We start from the raw sequence: 22,753 nt of genomic DNA, 5'->3' as shown, positions 1-22,753 counted from the left end.
GTTTAGCTTTCCAGTGCCAACCCACTGCACCACCAGGGAGGGCCCAAAATGGAGAATTTTGAAAGGATTCATGTATAATTTTAAAAGATAACTTTCAGCTCATTTTTGCTTAAGTGTCAAAAGCCATATTGGGCTGGACTCTATATTCTAGGATGAAAAGTAGAGAGGAGAACAAGAAGGCAGATTAGGTTTACCGTATTTAGGGACAGAGTTTGGTGACCATGCTGAACTGTTAAAATATAGTTTACAGCTTATGTACTAAAAAATTAAAAAACCAAAGTGATATTAGAGTAAGCAAACATAATGCATAGTATTTCTTACAGAATTATTTTTTAATTCATTTCCTGATATTTCCTTATTAAAAGTTGGTTTAAAACACTTTCTCACATGACTTCCTACTTATATTTGATATACCTCACTATTAATGTAGCACTAATTTATTTAAGGATGTCTTTATTTAATTAATTTATTCATGTTTTACATTATTTTTTATTTTGTACAATATTTGCTTTTTCTTCTCAGGTGTAACCTCCATAAAATGTCCACCACCAATTCACCCCTGCACCATTGCCATAATCTCTAGTGCTCTTTCCTCCCCTGTTTTGATCCTTCTCCCTGCCTTCCCCCAGCATAGTATCTCTGATATAGTTGACTGTTAATTTTGGTATTTTATTTATTATTTTTTTCCTGATCCTTTATTTGGTTCTCCTATATTCCCCCTATAAGTAAAACCATTTGATATTTTTCTTTTTCCTTCTGACTTATTTCACTGAGCATAGGTCCTAAAGGAGTAAGATTTAGGACCTGTCCAAGTGGAAAGGGATAAGACCAGTTCCTTCAAAGTCTTGTATCACATTCTTAGTACATAACCCACTTTGATGGCAGAGCTGTTCTGCTTATTCCCATGTGTTGTCCGGGACTGTATGTAACGTGTAAACTCTGGGTGAACAGGGTTAATAAGTAGAAGGGCAAGGAGCCAGGCAAAACAGAATTCTTTCTAGATGGCTTAGTTTAACAAATACTGTGAAATTCATGGATGAGCTTTTGTCCTATATCATAGACTTGGAAAATTTAAGAGTTGGTGGGAAGATGTGAAATGTTCTGGGGCCAGATTGAGCTAGCAGACGTGAAAAAAGTGATTACTTTCAGAGTATAAAACATGCTTTCAGGCCGCCCTGGTGGCACAGCGGGTTAAAGCACAGCACTAAGAAGCTTAAGCCACTTTCGCATGAGTTCCATCCTGGTCTGCCCCTGAGGAGATCCACATGGTGCGGCAGACCTCTCCTGACTGGCCCGCTGCACCCCTCAGCAGTGTACTTCCTGGATCTGCCTGTTCTGCTCCCCACTCGGTCTCTGGTGAATCCTCTCACCCTCCGCATCTCTGGCCTGTACCCCAGTTCTGTATGAATAAATAAATCATTAAAAAAATAAAAAGACATGCTTCCATGTAGAAGCCTTTAAAGAGGTGACCTTTTAATTCAGCTGACCACTGTCATATGAAAGCCCCCAGCCCTGGCACTGCCCCATTACATGGCTTGTCTGTTTTGTATATTAAAATATGCAGTGTTAACAAACCACTAGACCTTGTTTATTCATTGATGCATTTAACAAAATGTATTAAGCTCCTCCTATAAGTCAGACAACTTGTTAGACACTAGAAATAAAATTATGGACAAAATAGATACAATCGGCCCTCCCTGGTGGTGCAATGGGTTAGGACACAGCACTGCAAATTAGCCACTTGAGTGCAAGTTCATCCCTTGTGGAGGTGATCCACAAGGCATTGCAGACCTCTCCTGTCTTACCCACTGCTCCCCTCAGGCAGATGTACTTCATCAATCTGCCTGTTCTGCTCCCCACTCTGTCTCTAGTGAATCTTCTCTCATTGCCCCTGCATCTCTTGTCTGTACCCCAGTTCGGTATGCATAAATAAATAAATCTTTAAAAAAAATACAATCCCTGACCTCATGGAGCAGTCATTCAAGTGACAATCAGGTATTAACAAATAATTTCTCAAATGAATTTTAAGTAATTTATTACATATGCTATATAGAAATACTATAATACTGTAGAAATTATTTATGTAAATATATATACATACTTAATGTAAATATATATACACACTGTAGAGATGTAAGAAATTATATAGCGGTATTTGAACTAAAGGGCCAAATAGAAGAAATGATAGGTGAGCTGGGACTTGAAGGGCAATTAATAACTTATGTTTCGAGTCATTTATATTTTCACTCATTTATTCATCAATGATAAATGCTATGTTCAGAAAGGTAATTTCCTGAATTCTATACATCTTTTAATCTCTTCCTTTAAATAAATGCTATCATTTCAGTGAAATGTATAATGAAGACGCTGATGACATTCCAGAGGATACCATATATAAGAAAGTTGTTTTTCGACAGTACCTTGATAACTTTTTTACCAGACGTGATCCTCAAGGGGAATATGAAGAGCATCTTGGCATTCTTGGTCCTATTATTAGAGCTGAAGTGGATGATGTTATCCAAGTAAGTCATATTTTGAGCCTGGCTAAGGTTATCAGAGATAATTCCATAAGCACTAGAGTTTAAGTGAAGGCCAGCAAGGGAGCTATAGGTGATCTATTCATTTTCCAATATTAACAAATAATTACATGTCTTTTGGGAGACTGACAATTAATTTGGCAATATTAAGGAAAAAGAATCTCATATTTTATTTTTAATTCTGAAAACTACACAATCTAACGGAAATCACTCTATAGCTAACCTATCTAAAACTACCAGAATATTTTCAGGTGCAATTAACTGAGTGTCATGGTGGTAATGGCAATAGCATTGGTATTAATGGTAGTAATGTGGAAGTTTCTAGAAAATTAGCAAATTAAGACAGTAAGTGGTTTTCCATGCCAAGAATGAATAAAAAGAATTACCCTCCAGTATTCATTGAGTCTTAAGTATCTTCCAGATCCTGGTTCTTTTTCAAAATTCTGTATCAACCTCTAGGTCTGTTGCCAGCTATTATAATAATCAAAGGTTATGCCCAATTCTTTACAACTTTTCACAAAATAGCCATAGGAGATGACTAGGGATATAAGGTCCTAATTACTCTAAATGTTCTAAATGAAGATATGGAAAGCACTAGTCCTTTCTTTTTTGATTAGGGGAGTTTACATTCAATAGAAGCTGCAGAAGAGAAAGACTAGAAGGACCTTTTCTCATGGTCTGATTTGTAATGGGGCATGAAGATACCCAAGGCAGTTGTATTGAAAGTCCTCTTCCATCTGGTCTCAACCAACATCCTTTTGCAGACTTATGTCTCACCAGACCAAAGAGCTCCTATGCCTGCCATACCTGCCACACCCATACCCTCATACCCTCACTATTACCCAAACACTTATTCCCCCTTCACAGACATCTTTATGTTCTTCTGAGAGCTATAAGTACTTTTCTCTTTTATCCCTCTGCTGAGCTCCTGTTCATTCTATAAAGCCAATCTATTTCCCTAAGAAACTTTTTTAATCCCCCAACCGCTCCTAAACAATCAACCAAGTTGCTCTTCCATGGCATTTCCATTAACCCCATTCAGACTTGTTTGTAGCACCTTTTGTGTTCATATTCTTAACTAGGGGTCATAAATACATGTCTCATCCAGTAGGTTGAAAATTTACCATGAGCAAGACCAAGTCTCTTTCATTTTCAATCTCCAGCACCTATCACTATCATCTCACTTGTAGATAGTATCAATACTTAAACTTTAAACAAAGAACACTCTTGATCACTCCCAGGGGGATGGGTGGGAAGGACAGTGTGGGCTCTGTCTCCCAGGGTGGTTGTAAAAATTAAATGAAACAATCTACACAGATTGCTTTGCTATTATAATCATTCAATATATTTAGTATCTATCCCCTGTTACACTGGAACTGATAAGATTTGGATTTTTGTTAAGCTTGAGTATATTTGTAGCTCATTCCATTTTTTTCTAGGTTCGTTTTAAAAATTTAGCATCCAGACCATATTCTCTTCATGCCCATGGGCTTTCCTATGAAAAATCATCAGAGGGAAAAACATATGATGATGATTCTCCTGAGTGGTTTAAGGAAGACAATGCCATCCAGCCAAACAGCAGCTATACATATGTATGGCATGCCACTGAGCGATCAGGGCCAGAAAATCCGGGCTCTGCCTGTCGAGTCTGGGCCTACTACTCGGCTGTGAACCCGGTAGGTACATCCACTGAAAGTTTTCATTTTTCCCTTAACTATTTAACCTGAGTTCACCAAACAAGGAATAGAATTATTTCTTGTAAGTGCTTTGTTGCTATTCATGAGGAAGTATAAGGACTGTGTTCCACAGTGTGTTCCACAGTGTACAACCATGATAACTGGGTACTCTTCATGCTTATCTTCAGAGAACAGACAGAAAAATTTGTTCAGTAGAGTATGAATAACTTAAATCGTTGGTTCCCAGTTAGAGAGCCAACCTTTACTGTGACAGAATTTTATTTGCAACTTCCTTGAACAACTATTAACTTTTTCCTGGTCTTTCTTCATGAAAGGACTGTAAAGTCAAGTCTTCTTTATTGGAGGCATGGTAGAAAGAACAGAGATATAGTCCTGTTCTGTCATTTATGGCTTCCAGAAAGTCACATGAATCTTTCTCCACCTCAATTCCAAAATTAGAAATGAGATAATATTACATAATACCTTGGCAATATTTGTTTAATAATTCAATTTATTTTTACCATATAGGACTTTTGTCAGAATTGAATAAGGTACAATAGGCAAAATATTTAATATAGCATAAATTCTCATTAGATAACATTTTATAGACTCAATATTACTATCACAATTATTGTTACTATCATATTGAGATAAAAGATTAGTTAAAGAAAGAACTATAAATGCCATAGACCTAGATGACAAATATCCAGGTTTACTATTCACCTATAACCTTTGAATCTACAGCCTGAGAAGATGCCTTTTCTATATAGTCAGTGACTATCAGATGAGCAAAGAAAATTCTAAGAGAGTGTGAATACATGCAATCTGCTCTTACTATCTTCCAGGAAAAAGACATCCATTCGGGTTTGATAGGTCCCCTTTTGATCTGCCGAAAAGGAACACTTCAAAAAGAAAACTACATGCCTGTAGACATGAGAGAATTTGTCTTACTTTTTATGGTCTTTGATGAAAAGAAGAGTTGGTACTACGAAAAGAAGCCCCAGGGGTCTTGGAGACACACGTCCTCAGAAGTAAAAAACTCCCATGAGTTTCATGGTATTTTCCTCTGACTTTAATCTTATTTCTGAATTAAATCATACTGGGTGACTGTGATTGCTGTCTTTTGGTCTTTATAAGATTAGACATGATATGCTTCTGAGAAGACAGGAGATACAAATGAATCTAATTACACAGACCTCATGTCATCTGGCAGGTAACATTGAAAGTGAAGGAGAGTAGAGAAAGTCTGAAAACTGAGCACACAGAGGCTACTGCAAAGCAAACCAAAACAAGCCATGAGAAAAATTCATTGTGTCTCAGGAGGCAATATAACTTAGCAATGAATGTTATTCTGCAGTTTGATCAGTTAATAAACCTGTTTTTTTTTAATCTCTAAAGGAATTATTTATTTATAAAAAGTGATTGTATATATACTTCCTAAAATAAGGATGTTCTAGCTCTTGAAGTACCCAGATGATATGGGCATATAAGAACAAAGGAACACAGGAAACTGGGTAGGTAGCCAGATGATGGGAGAATAATGGCAAGAAAGTGTTTGGACAGAAATGTGAAAAAAGTATACTGACTTTATAGTTCTTCAGGAATTGTGTTTGTAGATTGTCAACTGAATTACAGTTTTAAAAAAAGATACAGCTTAGGATTTATTAAAAATTAAAAGGATGATTCAGGGATTAAGTTAAAAAAAAGACCAATAAGTCTTATTTTCAGATTTAATGATGAGAGGTAACTATTACAAGCTTTCTGATCAGTTAAAATATATATGTATATATTTAAGGAGGGGTTGGACAAAGCCTGAGAACCTTAGTCAACTGGGAAGAGGAGAGAGGAATTATCATACAAATAAGGAAATAAACACAAATCTCTAGGACTAGTGGATAAAACAAAGATAAACTCTGACCTCCTAACTTTATGAGGACTACAATAAGTCTACAACATCCATGATAGATTTGGGAAATGAGACTTTACATGAAAGGATACATAAAAAAGTTAGGTCATCAAAGTGTCATCCCATTCAACATTGGCCAAAATTGTTTTTGTTTTTTGTCATCAACATGATAATAAAATGCCATTGATACAGTGTGAACACCTGTGAATCTCCGAATTTAGGAGGCCTTAGGGTAATGTGCTGCATGTCCTCTTATTTATTTATTCTTTTCCTCTAATGATTAATAGTCATTATCTGCCCATATTAAACATTCTCTTTTGGTAATAAAGGAAAACTCATACTATCAATATAAAGGTAAATGAAAAAGCACAGAGCAGGGGAAGTATCAAGTTTCGGGTTAAAGAGTGACAAAGTACCTGGAAAGTAGCTTACCCCCACTTTGTTAAATTCTGGTGTGACAAGGATATGGTACCTCTTTCATCCTCTCCATGACAGGATGACATATGACATTCTTATTATACCTGGGTAGTATACCTGGGCATGAGGTCTAATAAGAAAGGTGGGTAGTGAATGGGTTGTCTCATTATTCCTTACAAGAAGATGTACACAGATTTTTAACTAATCAAAACACTCTGTCTTTTCAGCCATTAATGGAAGGATCTACAACTTGCCTGGCCTGCAAATGTACGAGCAAGAGTGGGTGAGATTGCACCTGCTGAACATAGGCAGCTCCAGAGACATTCATGTGGTTCACTTTCATGGCCAGACCTTGTTGGAAAATGGCACTCAACAGCACCAGTTAGGGGTCTGGCCCCTTCTGCCTGGTAAAGATCTGAGCAATGAAAAGAGGGCCCTGCTTAAAAAAAAAAAAAAATGTGGCAAGAGAAGCCATTCTTATTATCTGTTCCTCATGCATTTATTCCCTTAGGGGTCAAATATAGATTTTGGGCAAAGCCATATCCCAAAACTATATACAGAGTGCAACAAAGTAAGAAAATATATGCACCACACGGTTAAATGTGTGGTCCAACTTAGTTTTACAAAGGTGTTATGTCTAATGCAGCTTCTTCCTACCACTGTGTGACACAGACTGGGTTATAAGCACTTTACAAATTGAATTCCATAAGCAGCTAATACTTTCTGTTGGGAAGAAAATGAGAAAGTACTAGTACCTTGGGACTCTTGAATTCTACACTCTATCACCCTGATATCCTTGGGCAAATGATTACGAGGAATCTTAATATTAAACTGACTCATACGGATTTTTAGAGAAGAAAAAAAAACTTATTATTTTTAATGACAATGCAAGCTAAAAAATAGCAAAGATATTTGTAGTTAGTCATGTGTGAAGTAATAAGGTTTAGACAAGCTATAGTCAATAGTCATTAGACAGGATTTTATTTTTTAAAGATTTATTTATTTATGCATACAAGAACTGGGTTATAGGCCAGAGGTGAGGGGGGGTGAGAGGATTCACCAGAGACAGAGTGGGGAGCCATTGATTCTCAAACCATAATGGGCAGAATCAAAGCCTAGAAAGTGGTTAAATTGTAGACACTAAGGGTGAGATTTTACTCTCAGACTTTGATCCAGTAGATCTTGGTCAGGAGCCCAGAAATCTGCATTTTAGTCACCTACTTCACAAAGGCACTTTAGGAAGCTGGAAAGGTAGTCCCTTGATGGGACTCTGAGTGGGGAGTTTGATATGTGAGTCAGCATTGAATAAGGACACAGAAGTTCCAATAGGCCTGGTTTGACTAAGAACAGGACACAGAGGATTCTTGTTTTGTTTTAAACAAGACAGTGACTCACCAATAAGGCTATATAGGTCATCCTATTAAAAGACAAAGATGGATGGGATTAGTCAATTTATTTCTTATTTCTTGCAAATGTTATCAGATCAAGCATCCTTCTGAGTCTGAGAGCAGGACTGATAAACTGGGATTGGTTAATCCCCTAATTTTGCAAACCTAAATGTCTATATTGGGACAGGAAAAGTCTTTTTTTTTTTAGTGTCTTTGAGGACTATACCTATCAGCCATTAATTTTTACATTCTGGGAAATAGTCACAAATTATAGCAAATTTAAAAACTCACTGGTTATCGGTAACATTAAATACCAAAATGTATAATCAGAAGTTCCAGAAATCTCTTTTCCCAGTGATTTTTAAAAAATGTTTTATGTATAACACTACCTAAATATATAAACTTTATAGAAAATTTGAAATATGGGAGAGGTGTTTAATTTTAATTTTCTTCTATATAAAAGGGAAAACTGGCAAAAATGAAGACAGAAAGTAAATAAGTACACTATTTTTGAGGCTCTATGATAGATCATTCAAGATTGTTTTGTTCCTTAGGGTAAGGAAACTCTATTATGTATGGATCAGGTGTAACAGAATATACAAATAAATTGTGCTGGAGATGTTTTAGAGTTCTAAGGAGATATATTTTTATTAACATGTGTCTTATTATCTTATCTTTATTTACTTATTATACCTCTAATCCTGCCTAGAGATAAATGGATAACTCTTGAGCTTGAATCTGAAGTTTTTGTGATAGAAAGTTCTTATGATTTTTATGATCGCTGTCAACCATATTAACTTGTTTATCTTTGGGTATTTGATGTTGTCTTTACTCTCCATTTTAGGTTCATTTAAAACTGTTGAAATGAAGGCATCAAAACCTGGCTGGTGGCTTCTAGACACACAGGTTGGAGAAAACCAGAAAGCAGGGATGCAAACACCATTTCTTATTATAGACAAAGGTATCATCTAAGAGCCACATGGTCTTTTTAGCAGGAGAGTGCCTGTTACTAGAATATTCCCAACTTTTAGATGGGAAATATTCATCCCAGAGAATTCAGGCATGAAAGAGACATTATCTGTCATAGTAATTGCTTTCATCCTGACCCATGGTACCACTATACTATAAGCATCAGTCGGAACTGCGTCCTCTAGGAACATAATCCAAATGGTTCAGGTGAAGACATTCCTTCCAACTATAGATCCAATATAAAATATCCTTTCTCATGCATGGTTTAAGATCCATGGGAAAGTACATGGAAGAAATTCTCCAGTTTTCTAGAGTAGAATAGGGAAGAGATGTGTGTATTTCAACAATGACTGACCTAAATAGTGACTTATCATTTCAGCATTTGAGAAACCCAATTTCCATTTGTATAGTCAACCAGCCAGGATCTATTAAGTACCTGCTGAACAATGTGCCAACATCTAGATATCTCAGTCATTTGTATTCTCTTTCATAAAGAGGAAATAAAAAGCCTTGCAAACTTTAAGGTCAACTTTTGAGAACAGTCTTGTGAAGGGTAGTATTTAATGTTGGAAAATGACTTGTTTTACAATATGAATGGATAGAGATTAGTTTAAAAGCTAACTGCATTTCAGAATTTCAGTGGTTTCCCACTACAGTGTCACTATTTCTATTAAGATACCAGTCTTTCTAGTGCATTTACCATTTTATAATGAGAAATATCTAATCATTGCCACAAAAGATAGGTAAAAATATCTATTTACTAACTCACAGAAGATAGAATCTATAGCCATGGAGCTTTTACTTTGTTATATGTATTTTCAAAGAACCCATTATTCTGGTTTTGCTTTTTTTTTTTTAGAATGTAAAATGCCAATGGGGCTAAGCACGGGTATCATAACTGATTCACAGATCAAGGCTTCTGATTATTTGAGTAAGTAGTAACCTATGAATGGCACCTCCTATAATTGTGTAGTGTGGAACTTGCAAAAACCATCCCTGCCATTAAATCTATAGGCTGTTACTCTCAAGGAGGCTTTTCTCTACCACAAAGCAGTTCCATTTAGGGTGCTCATCTGGTATATGAAGAAACAATATGACAGAAACTAAAAGGTTGCTGTTATCTCTTTTCACTACCGCCCCCTCTAGTGTATAATGTTCTCAAAAAGTGTTTCCAAAGGAAGACCAAGAGCTATATAGACAGTCCAATCTTTCAGCAGGGATTGGGCAAGAAGTGAATAGTTTATTTTTAAGTCCATGTTTTCAAAACTTTCCCCATTTATCCCTGTTCTGTATTTGAGTCTATATGTAATATTCCAGTCAGGATTTTGTGGGTCAGGTATTACAATTCCCATTAATAGGGCCCTTTGTTATGTCAACCATTTATCTATTCAAGAAACTTTGTTCATCACCCACTGTGTGATAAATTTCCTCATGCTGCCTTAACATCCTTCAGAAAAGCAAGGAATCAATTAAGGAATTGCAAGGAATCATTAAGCTCCCTAAATCCCTCCCAGGTCTTCCAGTTAAGCAGCTTACTCAGTCATAACCATATCAGCATAGCTGAGGAAAGATAAACAAGGCCTGTATGCAAGAAAGGGGGTGAGTGGTAGCAAGAGCTGACCAAGCAAAGACCTAAAGCCACGATTTTATTATCATGGTTGATTTAATAGCTGAGGTTGCTGTCACCTGCTAGTCTCCTTACTGCAACAAAGATCTTCCAAGGAATTGACTTTCCTTGGGACTAAACTCCCATTAGAAATTGTGTCCTATAGTTTGTTTGGTTTTTAACTCAGAATAATTTATTTTTCCTTTGTGTTTAGGTTATTGGGAGCCCAAATTAGCAAGATTAAATAATGGTGGATCATATAATGCTTGGATTGCAGAAAAATCTTCAAAAGATTTTGTCTTTACACCTTGGATCCAGGTATGACTTATTAACTTGATGATATTGACTCTTATTATACATAAAAAATGACAATGACATCATAATTTCTTCTTCTTGCTCTTTTATTTTGTTAGAGAAAAAGAGCAATTACTACATGGTAGGCACTGTTCTATTCTACATATTCAAAATGAACCCAATGAAGCTACTTCTAGTAATATACCACATTACAGTGAAAAAAGTTAAGGCTTCCCAGTGTTACACATAGCCAGTTATGTGTAACCACATACTGAGGGTGCAAAAATGGATTGCATCTAATAGTTTTACTATCAATAGTTTGCTGAGACCTTAGATGCTAGCTTTTTAGTATTAAAGCAAGCTGGTTGTATAATGAATTAAGGCAATGTATGATTTGTTGACACAAACAGTTCTGTTTGTTGTAAAACAGGTGGATATGCAAAGGGAAGTCTTATTCACTGGGATTCAGACCCAAGGTGCCAAACACTACCTGAAGTCCTACTATACCACTGAGTTTTCTGTGTCTTATAGCTCTGACCAGTCAAATTGGAAGATCTTCAAAGGGAAAAGCACACAGAATGTGATGGTCTGTATGCATTTTTCCTTTCTGAACTTTAAGACCCACCTTCATATCTATGCTTAGTATACCTTAGATTATGACTGTTTAAAAAAAATCCCTTATGTATAAGAAATATGAATGGCTTTACTAGGGCTTTAGATTGTATATGGTTCTGTATGTGGCAAGTTAAAAGGATAAACCTGATTTCTAAAACTTCAAAACTTCATAAAATTGGGGAGAAAATCATTTTATCATCCAACTAAATACCCAAGCCTCTCATATTGGCAGATGGGGTACAGGAGAGTAAAATATCTGGTTTTGAGCCTTAAGGAGTTCATGTTAAAAATTAGCAACCCAGAGTTCGATTTTACTAAATTTTACTTTTTATTTTGTTCTTGATTTCCATGCACTGGAAGGAAATAGTGTTAATTCCACTCTCAAATCTCCTTATTCTTTCTACCTGTCATTCTTATCTTTTTAGTTGGCCTTACCAACATGAACAGGACACAGTAAATCTACAACAATCTTCCTGAAGATGTGGAAAGAACCCCCCAAATTTTTTAAATTCAAATTGATTTGGTTCAGGCCACGAGAAAACTTAGTATTACAACATTAAATGCTATAAAATTTTAATTATAAAATCACCTGTGAGAGAATTGTTATATAATTGAAATTTCCTCTTTTCTTCCAGTATTTTAAAGGCAATTTCGATGCCTCTACAGTAAAAGAGAATACGTTTGATCCACCTTTTATGGCTAGATATATTCGGATCTCGCCAACTAGATCCTATAACAGGCCAACCCTTCGACTGGAGCTGCAAGGTTGTGAGGTTACCGGTAAGGAAAACAGATGTGCTATTTTCTTGCTGACACTCAATGAATCAAGACTTGGTAGTTCTGGGAGGATAGGTAGTTACTTGCTCTCTTGAATCAATGCAACTTCTAGAAAAACCTTAGTCAGAGATTACACTCAGATAAACTCTGTGTGATCTAGAATCAGACTGGTTCTACCTGCCAGAGGGTAGATACCATCTCTTTGTCTACTGATAAGAGCACTACCCTGCCACTCCTCAGAAAGAACTCAGCTGACCCATTTTCAGTAAGAACTCCCTGAGATTCAAACTAGACCTGACTCAAAGTCCTCCAGGCCACTAAGACTTTAATGTTTTGAAAATATCAAGCAACATTACTGTCATGGATTATTGTTTACAGAATATTTTAAAAATCTAAATCTGCATCCCAACTTTTTGAAACCTTGATGGTGCTCTATATAGTTTCATATCCTATGTAAGTACCCAAGCCTCTTCTCTGTAAACAGTTGTTTTTCCAGGTTGGGGGGGAGGGGAGAAGGTTAGTGTTATTTGTGGTATAAATAAATCTAGGTAATTATAAATAGCCATCATAAATTTCTACCACATATAACAAGGCTGTTGAAGAATCAACAATTCTCTGATTCTTAAGGCAGTACCTTCCAAAATTTTGCACATCAAAGCACATTAGGGAATAACATCACTCTAGCATTCTGGGATAAAAGAACAAAGCCACTGACCCACAGCTTGACTGTTCCAGGAACCACCAGTTTCAACCAAGGTCTGAGGTGAGAGGCAGATAATATACAACATCTGAAAGTTGCTGAGGCAGCCTGTTGGGGAGCAATAGTTTTGTTTTGTTTTTATGATGGAGAAAGTATTTGAAATTTGGAAGTAGTTTCTTATCAAAGCCAGTAATGGTATTTGGCACTCTCTTAATATTCACGAGGAATATGAATAGGGACATTTTGCCAATTATCCGAAAACAATAGTGGATAACATTCCCTATATGAAGTACAAATTCTATATAGGCAAGAATTTTACTCCTTGAAACAACTCCATAAATCAGTAGGCTTTTTCCCACCTAGTATATGATATCATTGGTAGTTTGTTAAGATCAGAGAGTCAAACTACCCTCAAATGTGACCTTCAATTATATTAATTTATTTAAAATCTTGTATATTTTCTATACAAGAAGCATTACTCTTTTTCTCTTCACTTTCTTGACATCTATATAACTAGTATTAACAATAGGTTTTCTTCTACATAAGGCTTACTTTTAAGGAGAAAGTAAGGTATTACTTCAGAAAAAATGTCATCATGGTTTCCTAGCAAGAGTAGAGCATCACAGAGATACTGATGATGATGGTAGGGGGAGGACAGACAGCTGGGTACTCCCACTGCCTATGTTTCTTATATTCACAAATTAAGCTTGCTGCTTATGTTGTTCAAATGCATGCCCTGGCAAAATTTCAAAAAGATATATACCATGACTCCCATAAAGGATTGAAAGGAAAAAATTAAATTTGACTACCAAGCAACCACTATGTCTTCTCTGTAGTTTTTGCTAGAAGAAACAGAATTATACTACACCCAGATACTACAGGTACATTGTTTACTTCAAAGCAAACATGTAATGTTCCATGTCTCCCTCGAAAGTAAGTTTAGATATTGAGACGAGACTACAAGATTTGTGTCAGACTATAAAGGCTTAAATCGAATTTCTGATTTTTCTAGCAGTGACAACTTTAGGCAAGTGCTTTTTCTTGCTCTGCTTTTGTTTTCTCATTTGTAAAATGGAGATAATTAAGAGTATTATATAATAAATGGAAAACTTGAAAAAAGGACTTGGCACTTGAGACAATAAATGTTCATTGTTGTACTGGTTGTTTTTGTTATTACTTGGCAGTAATACAATACTACTTCTTGTCTGCTCTGCACTGTAAAACATGTGGGGAATATTGGTGGGGTGTAATTAATCATCTTACTTTTCTTTTGACAGGATGCTCTACACCACTTGGTATGGAAAGTGGAAAGATAGAAAACAAGCAAATTACAGCTTCCTCATTTAAAAAATCTTGGTGGGGAAATTATTGGGAACCTTCTCTTGCCCGTCTTAATGCCCAGGGCCGTGTGAATGCCTGGCAAGCCAAGGTGAATATCCCTTTGAATATGAAAAACTGCTAATCCAAAGTTCTAAACCAGTGATTTAAGTTTAGCAAATGTCTCCAAGAGAGTTGAATTGCCCAGATATTAGCTCAGTAAGTAATTCAGGTGACTTAGTTTAAGGGTAACTGTTAGTGCATTCATTTTTATAGCACTCTTCACCGGGCTGGCAAAATCAGAAATGGCCTCAGAAGTCAGAACCATCCTGTCAGCTAAAGTTCAAGTACCCTCCTATTTCTCTCCCTTATAATATCTAATCCCCCATTTTTCTGGACTCTAGAAGTGTAGATCCTGTCCTTCATTAAACCCTGGGAAAGGAAGGTGGAATTGTGGTACTAATGGAGTGAAATAGAAGTTTAGATTTCATACTGATAGTTTTGGGAACTGATGTGTGTGTGTCATTCTAAGCATAGATTCATTGGATGCTAAATAAGTGAGAGACTTTACAAAGCATCTGGGCAAGACTTTTTCTTTAAATTCTAAGCACAAAGGAGATGAAATATTTTAGCTTAGCCTGCTGGCAGATTCAGGAATTCCATTCTTCCCATATCCAAGTCAGCATTCCTTTTATCATCTGAAGCAACCCAAATACCTCATTTTGCGTTTATACAGGGGTATAGGGGGAATGGCAACTGAGACCCAAAGAAGATAATAAAAGCAACAATGTTATATTTATATGAAATATAAGTAAAATAATACAAATAAAAAGTTTAAGAGAGGATGCCGTTCAATTTATCTCAATGTTCAATCTTTCTCAATGACGTAAAGCTGTTAGTAATCTTATCACCCCATCCTCCAATTTTATAGCCTTTTTAAAAGCTTGCTCTGCATGTAATTTACTCATTGTCTATATAATATAATAAAGACTCTAAATTCAATTTTTAATGCTGTCATTTTCACCTGCAATTCTAGGTCAGATCTAATGATATCTGTCTTACTGAACCTGTTAGATGAAATGTCTTTCTAAGTTTTTTTAGAGAAGCTGAAAATGTAAGCCAGGCATATGCAGACATTCATGCAGACTATTTTCTCTACTAATATGCATACATGTCCACAAAAAATGTTTATGCCTATAAAATCCCATACTCTATCATTAGAACTACCTTGATTGAAGGCTAAAATACACTAAATACACTAAAATACACTAAAATAAAATAAAATGCTACCAGATCTCACTAGACAGTAAGGAACTTGCAAAATATTATCTATACACTAATGTTAATTAAATTAATTTGCTTTAAAATACAGGTAGCATGTATACCTGCATATACATTGGTATGTACACAGACATCCATTAGTGAGTGGAAATATTCATTACCTCATATGGAATTGAATGAACTATGACAAGGTGAAAACTCATCTTTGATTATTGCAAAACTCGATTCATTCTCCTCTCCTGCTTCCTCTGAGTACATATCATTATCACCAGACAAATGATTAGACATTTTATTAGACCATAAACAGGACAACTACTGCACCACACTAAGTCATAAGTATGTTCTTATCAGGTGTCTCAAATATTACACTTACATAAAATATTAAAAGAGAAGAAATTGGAATCGTTCTATTAACATTAACAAAGGAAGAAAAAAAGTAGGACTTCTCTAAAATAGATAAATAGCAAGATGATCTATCAACATTTCACATATAACCTTTCTCATAGTATCATCATATTATTTAAGTCCACATAAGAAAATAATATTGACAGATAATATAAGAATTTAATGTTTTTCTCAAGTAGAATTCATTTACTTGTTCAAAAAGAAATTGTTGAATACCAGTGGTATGCCATACATCATCAGAAGTAACTAGAAGCAAAACTAAATGCTCTCAGAGTATGGGATACCAATGAGGAAGTAATTATTATACAATATGTGAAATACTCTCGTGATGTTTATATTTGTGCTGTAATAGCAAAAAGAACAAGGAGATAGCACATTTTAACTTATGAAATAGAAAAGAAATTCTCTGGAGCTCTGTGCATTTCTGAATGTCTTGTTCTAAACAAATCTATCTTATCCATGTATTCTTATCATCTTCATAGGCAAATAATAACAAACAGTGGTTACAAATTGACCTGCTCAAAATCAAGAAGATAACTGCAATTGTAACCCAGGGTTGCAAGTCTCTGTCCTCTGAAATGTATGTGAAAAGCTACACCATCCAGTACAGTGACCAGGGAGTAGAATGGAAATCTTACCGGCGTAAATCCTCCATGGTGGACAAGGTGGGGCCATGACAAAAAGAAAGCAATTTGAAAACTATACCATGGTGAAAATAGTACACTGCATTTGTAAATGGTTCTCAGCATTCATTTCCCAACTTTTTAAGTCTCTAAATCCTAGCTCTGCAGGTACCTGGTTTTGGGACAGTGATGGTCCCCCTCCCTACTCCCTGTGAAACTGAAAAAAGACCAGAGGCTTACTTAGTGATGTAATAAACAAACAAACAAACAAACTGCTGAAGGCATGTATTGGTCAGCTTTAGTTACTGAATTACCATAGAATGGGTGAAACTAAACATGAACTATTTGTCACAATTCTGAAAGTTAAAGTCCTAGATAAGGGTACCAGTATGGACAGGATCTCACTGAAGGTACTATTCCTGACTGTGCTCTCATTTGACCTTCCTTGGTATGTGGAGAGGAGGAGTTAGGGAAAGAAAGAGATCATATATTTTCTCCTCTTTTTACAAGCATTTTAATCTTGAGGATTCCACCCTCATGATCTAATATAATCCTAATTACCCTCCAAATACATCTACCTCCTAATACCATCCTATTGGGGGTTGAAGGTTTTGATATATGAATTTGGGAGGACACAAGCAGTCTACAGCAGGTCCCACTGTGAAATAACATTAGCAGTACATTGGCTATACCTGTTATTCATGACTGATGAAATATCTAAGACCATAAAACTTCCTGTATCATATTCTCACTAAACTGAAAACAATTGTATCTTTGCTGATGAGAAGACAAATTTTCTACAAGATGATGTATTTCATTGCACTCTTAAATTCTTAGTTATGTGATTTCAAAATGCTATTAGAAGCAAAACTAAGGCGATTAACATAATATTCCAGTTATTGGCACTGGTTTGAAGTTAGTAGGGTGAGGCAACACAAGGTTCTCCTTTTGTTGAATGTCCACCATGGACTCAACACTTATATCAGTTAATGAATTTGGATTTTTCTTTCTTTTTAAGTCCCATGTGGGTGCATTGGTTGGGTTCTTTTCTTTCTTATTGTGTGAGGATGTTTTCACATCAGGATCATTATCATTGTCAAAAACTAGTGATTTAGCTTCTGCTGTATGTAAATCTTGGTGAGGTTGCTGGGGATGCACAAAAAAGACATAAAATGCATTCTAATGGAGGATATAGGTATATGCTGAGAAGGATTAAAAAGTGCATGTTTGCATTTTATTTTAAATGTTAGTGATAACGCACCATTTATTAGTGCTCCCTATTTGGCACTTACTAAGCATTCATCTTATGCTAAACTTTTCAAAATTTTCACAGAAACTTCTGTGAGATAAAATTTTCTTATCTCTATTTCACCAATGATGAAATGGAAAAACAGAGATTGTAATTTGCTCAAAGTCACAGAGCTGTTCCATAGTACCACATCTGATTTCTTCATTTTTCCCTAATTCAACTTAGATTTCTGGTGAGGTGAGATCCCTAAAAGTGTGTCTTTCTGGTGTGTGTGATTTCATAATTAATTGAGGAATATCTTTATAATAATGTCAGGTGTGTTCGCTGAGCTCCTTAGTTTGAATTTAAAATACTTTAAAAATCTAAAATTTATATACTCATTATACCATTATTAAAGATTTTCTCTCATTTTGCTTTCAGATTTTTGAAGGAAACAGTAATATCAATGGACATGTGAAGAACTTTTTCAATCCACCAATTATTTCCAGGTTTATACGCATCATTCCTAAGACATGGAATCAAAGTATTGCACTTCGTCTTGAACTCTATGGCTGTGATATTTACTAGAATTGAATATTCAAAAATATAGGAGGGGCACTTAAATATACAAGCCATTTAGAGTGGGCAGTATATTTTATAGCTATTTCAAATATTAATGATTTTCCACTGTTCCATTTATTTTCTATAGGAGAATAAAATTTTATATATGAAACTTTTATAATGTAGCTCCTTGCTACCATCAGGTGAGGCAATGACTATTATTTCTACATTAACCTGAAAATAGATGGGAAAGGGTTAAGAACCAACAAGAAAATAGCTCAACTTCCACAATGATGAAGAATGTTCTTTAGAGTAAGATTTATGGAATTATCATGCTTCTTACCATTCCTTTAAATTCTATTCACATTAATAAAAAAAAAAAGATTACTTTCTTAAATCACTTATACACCTGGCTAACTTTCACTACTATATTTCTTTGAAAGAACTGACTTAAAGAAAACAAATAAGATTTTTCATTGGTTTTTCCCAGCAATGGAAAGGAAAAAAAAAATCTTATAATGTGAAACTACTAATTCTTAAAATACCCTGTCTCACCTAAAAGACAGTGATTTTTCTGACCATCCATTAAAACAGATATAAGTCAGCATGTTTCAGAAGTTCTCTTGGATTTGTGAATCAGGTCTGATCTCCCTTGAACTGTATATATTAGTGTTCAAGGTTAGGGTGTCATAGACATGGAATGGAACCAAACCACTCTTTGCTTCATACTAGCTGGCTTACATGAAATACTATTTAAAAGCCTAAGGGAAAACTGCTACCTGTGAACAGAGCACTAGAACCATTGCTCTGATGCAGCTAGAAATGTCACCTAGTCAATCTGACAACAGTTGAATTTTCTGTACCCTTCTTTCTGTGTCTTCAACCTCCACCTCTGCTCCATTCAGCATTTCCTGCCCTAGAAACTTGGCATCCAGTGATCCTAAGACATTGCAAGACTGAGGGATTCCTGACATCCTTTAAATTACTTGGAATAGACAGTAACTGATGAACAAACCATTCCCAAATTTAGTGCTTAAAACAACAATAAATATATTATCTCTCACGTTATGACAGACTGATATCAAAATTCTACAAAGAACTTACACAATTCAACAAAAACACAGCAAACAACCCAGTCAAAAAATGGGCAGAAGAACTAAAAAAGACACTTTTCCAATGAAGAAATACAAAGCGCCAATAAGAATATGAAAATATGCCCAACATCACTAATTACCAGAGAAATATAAATAAGATCTACCTCACTCCATTAAGAAGGGCCCACATTTTAAAAAAACAGAAACAACAAATTTTGGAGAGGATATGGAGATTAAAAAAAAAAACAAAAACTCTCACACTTCCATGGGAAAGTAAACTGTCATAGTTTTCTAAGAACAGTAAAAATAAACCTACCGGGCCCTCCCTGGTGGCGCAGTGGGTTAAAGCACTGCACTAAGAAGCTTAAGCCACTTCCACATGAGTTCGATCCCCACCTGCCCCGGAGGTGACCACATGGCGTGGCAGACCTCTCCTGACCCGCCCGCTGCTCCCCTCAGCAGTGTACTTTGATCATCTGCCTGTCTGCTCCCCACTCTGTCTCTGGTGAAGCCTCTCACCCTCCGCATCTCTGGCCTGTACTCCAGTTCTGTATGAATAAATAAATCTTTAAAAAAAATAAAAATAGGCCCTCCCTGGTGGCGCAGTGGGTTAAAGCACTGCACTAAGAAGCTTAAGCCACTTCCACATGAGTTCGATCCCCACCTGCCCGGGAGGAGATCCACATGGCGCGGCAGACCTCTCCTGACCCGCCCGCTGCTCCCCTCAGCAGTGTACTTTGATCATCTGCCTGTCTGCTCCCCACTCTGTCTCTGGTGAAGCCTCTCACCCTCCGCATCTCTGGCCTGTACCCCAGTTCTGTACGAATAAATAAATCTTTAAAAAATAAATAAATAAATAAATAAATAAAAATAAAAATAAAATAAAAATAAATCTACCATATGATCCAGCAATTCCATTCCCAGGAATCTAACCAAAGGATACACTAAAAAGTAATTTAAAAGGAGACCTGCACTATGTTTATTGCAGCACTAGTTACAATAGCCAAGATGGAAACAACTCAACTGCCCCAAAACAGACAAATGGATAAAAAAATTGTGGTATATTAATACAAGGGAATATTACTCAGTGATCAAAAAAGACAAACTCATGTCTTTGTGGCAACATGGATAAAGCTGGAAGAGATTATGCATCCTGAAATAAGTCACAAGGAAAATGATAAATACCAGATGGTCTCACTTATATGTGGAATATAGAGAAACCAAACAAAAGGAAAAGTCAAAACTAGAAAGTTAACATAGAATTAAGGCTTATAGCATAAGAGGGAGAGTGAGGGGAGTCAAAACAAGGAGGAAAGAGCACATGGGAATATGGCGATGGTTCACTGATGATATGGTAGTGGAACTACAAAACTGTCAGAAAATTTTAATTAGTTAATGAAAATAAATAAATAATTTTCAAAAAATGTTTGAGGTTCTCTTCTTATCACATGGTTTCACCAAGTGGAAAGTGTGTTTGATATCTCAAACAGGGGAGCTGAGCTTCTTATAGAGGATTTCAGGTTCCCAAAAGCAAATGTTCAAATGGAAGATGTCAGTCCTTTTAAATACTTAACCAAGAACCAGCACAGCTTCACTTTCTGCTACACTCTGTTGTTGAACCAAGTCCCAAATCAACCCAATTCAGTGTTGGATAGAACTATACAAGGGTGTGCCTTCTGGGAGGTCTAATTCACTGGGAGCATCTTTAATTAACAACTGTACCTCTGGGTAGGGTAAGCCATGTGAATGCTTACAGGAGCTACAAACATTCATGAAACATTGTTTTTCTTTTATCATTTTAAAATGTGTTTTGGCTTCATTGAAATTTAATTGAAAAATAAAATAATAATATATTTAAAGTATAACATTATGATTTGGTATATATGTACATCATGAAAGGACTCCCACTATTAAGTAACATAGCCATCACTTCACAGTCATCTGTGTGTATGAGAATGCATAACAGCTATACTCAGTGAAATTCAATTATACAACACAGTATGATGAACTATAATCTCCATGATATACTAATAATCCTCAGAATTTATTCGCCTTACAACTGAAAGTTTATATTTTTTAACCAACCTCCTCTACCCACCACCCTGTGGTACTAACCATTACATCCTATGAGTTTGGCTTTCTAAATTTCCACACCTAAGTTACTACTCCTTTTCTGCCTAACTTATAGTTAGTATAATGTCCTCCAGATTCATCCATATTGTCACAAATGGCAGGATTTATTTTTTTAGGGAGGAATAATTTTCCATTGTCTATACAAATCACATTTTCTTTGTATTCTCAAAGTTATATATTTGCCAATAATTTACATAACTATGTATATACAATACCTTGCCTCTATATTTGCACATTTCACTTATTTTCACCAAAGCTCCAGAGCCAATGCCTTGTCAGCTTCTCTCCCCACATCCCTTTCTTCCCTTGATAGCCAATATATTTTTCACAGTCTAAGAATTATTGTTATTGTGTTTAGCCAGTTTATTATCTTTTGGTTATTCCTATTCCATAAATGAGCAAGACCATCCAGTAATTGTCTTTTACTTTCTGACTTAACTTTATATTACCACCTGAAATTCCATTCACTTTATCCCAAAAGGCACTATTTTTCATCTTTTTAAAAATAGCTTAGTAGTATTTTATTGAGTGTATTTTTCATTATTTCTTTATATAATCTCTTGTCACTGAAAATTTAGGTTGGCTCCAGGTCTTGTCTATTGTGACTACTGCTATGAACATAGTGGTGCCTCAATCTTTTCATATTAGTGATTTCATTTCTTTGAGTAAATACCTAGCAGTGATATTGCTAGACCATATGATATTTCCATGTTCATTATTTTGAGGACTCTCCATGCCTTTTCCTACAGAGGTGCACCAAATTTCCCACCAACAGTTGATGTGTGTTTTATTTTGTCCATATCCTTACAAACATTTGTCTTCTCTACCCTTTTTGATACAGGCTATTCTCACAGGAGGGAGGTGATATCATTGTGTTGTTTTGATTTGTGTTTTCCTTATAATAAATGGTAATTAGCATTTATCCATGTGCCTTTGGTCCATCTAAATATCTTTTTTGGAGAAGTGTCTATTTAGATTTTTTGCCCATTTTTTGTTGGGTTCACATTCTCTTTATCCATTCATCTATCACGGATACTTAAGTTGTTTCCCTATCTTGGCTATCATAAATAATGCTGTGAAGAACCCAGGTATGCAAATATTTTTTGATTTAGTGAGTTTTGTCTCCTTTGGTCTTTACTCAGAAGTGGGATTGGTGAATCATATGTTAGTTACATTATGGAGAAAGACAGCATTGAAATGTCTCAGCATGAGACAACAGGTCATGC

General features: G+C 35.7%; 1 protein-coding gene across 1 annotated transcript in view; it reads left to right on the top strand.

The window, feature by feature from the left end:
• Nucleotides 1-18,699, top strand: part of F5 (coagulation factor V (proaccelerin, labile factor)) — a 52,509-nt gene extending 33,810 nt beyond the window's left edge. Inside the window, exons 15-26 of the mRNA XM_012728912.1 lie at nt 2,348-2,522; nt 3,977-4,213; nt 5,059-5,269; nt 6,764-6,943; nt 8,769-8,885; nt 9,753-9,824; nt 10,714-10,817; nt 11,224-11,379; nt 12,044-12,188; nt 14,163-14,314; nt 16,371-16,553; nt 18,181-18,699. Of these exons, the coding sequence (XP_012584366.1) occupies nt 2,348-2,522; nt 3,977-4,213; nt 5,059-5,269; nt 6,764-6,943; nt 8,769-8,885; nt 9,753-9,824; nt 10,714-10,817; nt 11,224-11,379; nt 12,044-12,188; nt 14,163-14,314; nt 16,371-16,553; nt 18,181-18,327 (1,879 nt within the window). The 3' untranslated portion in view covers nt 18,328-18,699. The remainder of the gene's footprint in view (nt 1-2,347; nt 2,523-3,976; nt 4,214-5,058; nt 5,270-6,763; nt 6,944-8,768; nt 8,886-9,752; nt 9,825-10,713; nt 10,818-11,223; nt 11,380-12,043; nt 12,189-14,162; nt 14,315-16,370; nt 16,554-18,180) is intronic.
• Nucleotides 18,700-22,753: the final 4,054 nt, after the last annotated feature.

Source organism: Condylura cristata, unplaced genomic scaffold, assembly GCF_000260355.1.
Source record: "Condylura cristata isolate star-nosed mole 26May11 unplaced genomic scaffold, ConCri1.0 scaffold00024, whole genome shotgun sequence".
NCBI lineage: Eukaryota > Metazoa > Chordata > Mammalia > Eulipotyphla > Talpidae > Condylura > Condylura cristata.
This window is presented reverse-complemented; position numbering and strand designations above follow the sequence as displayed.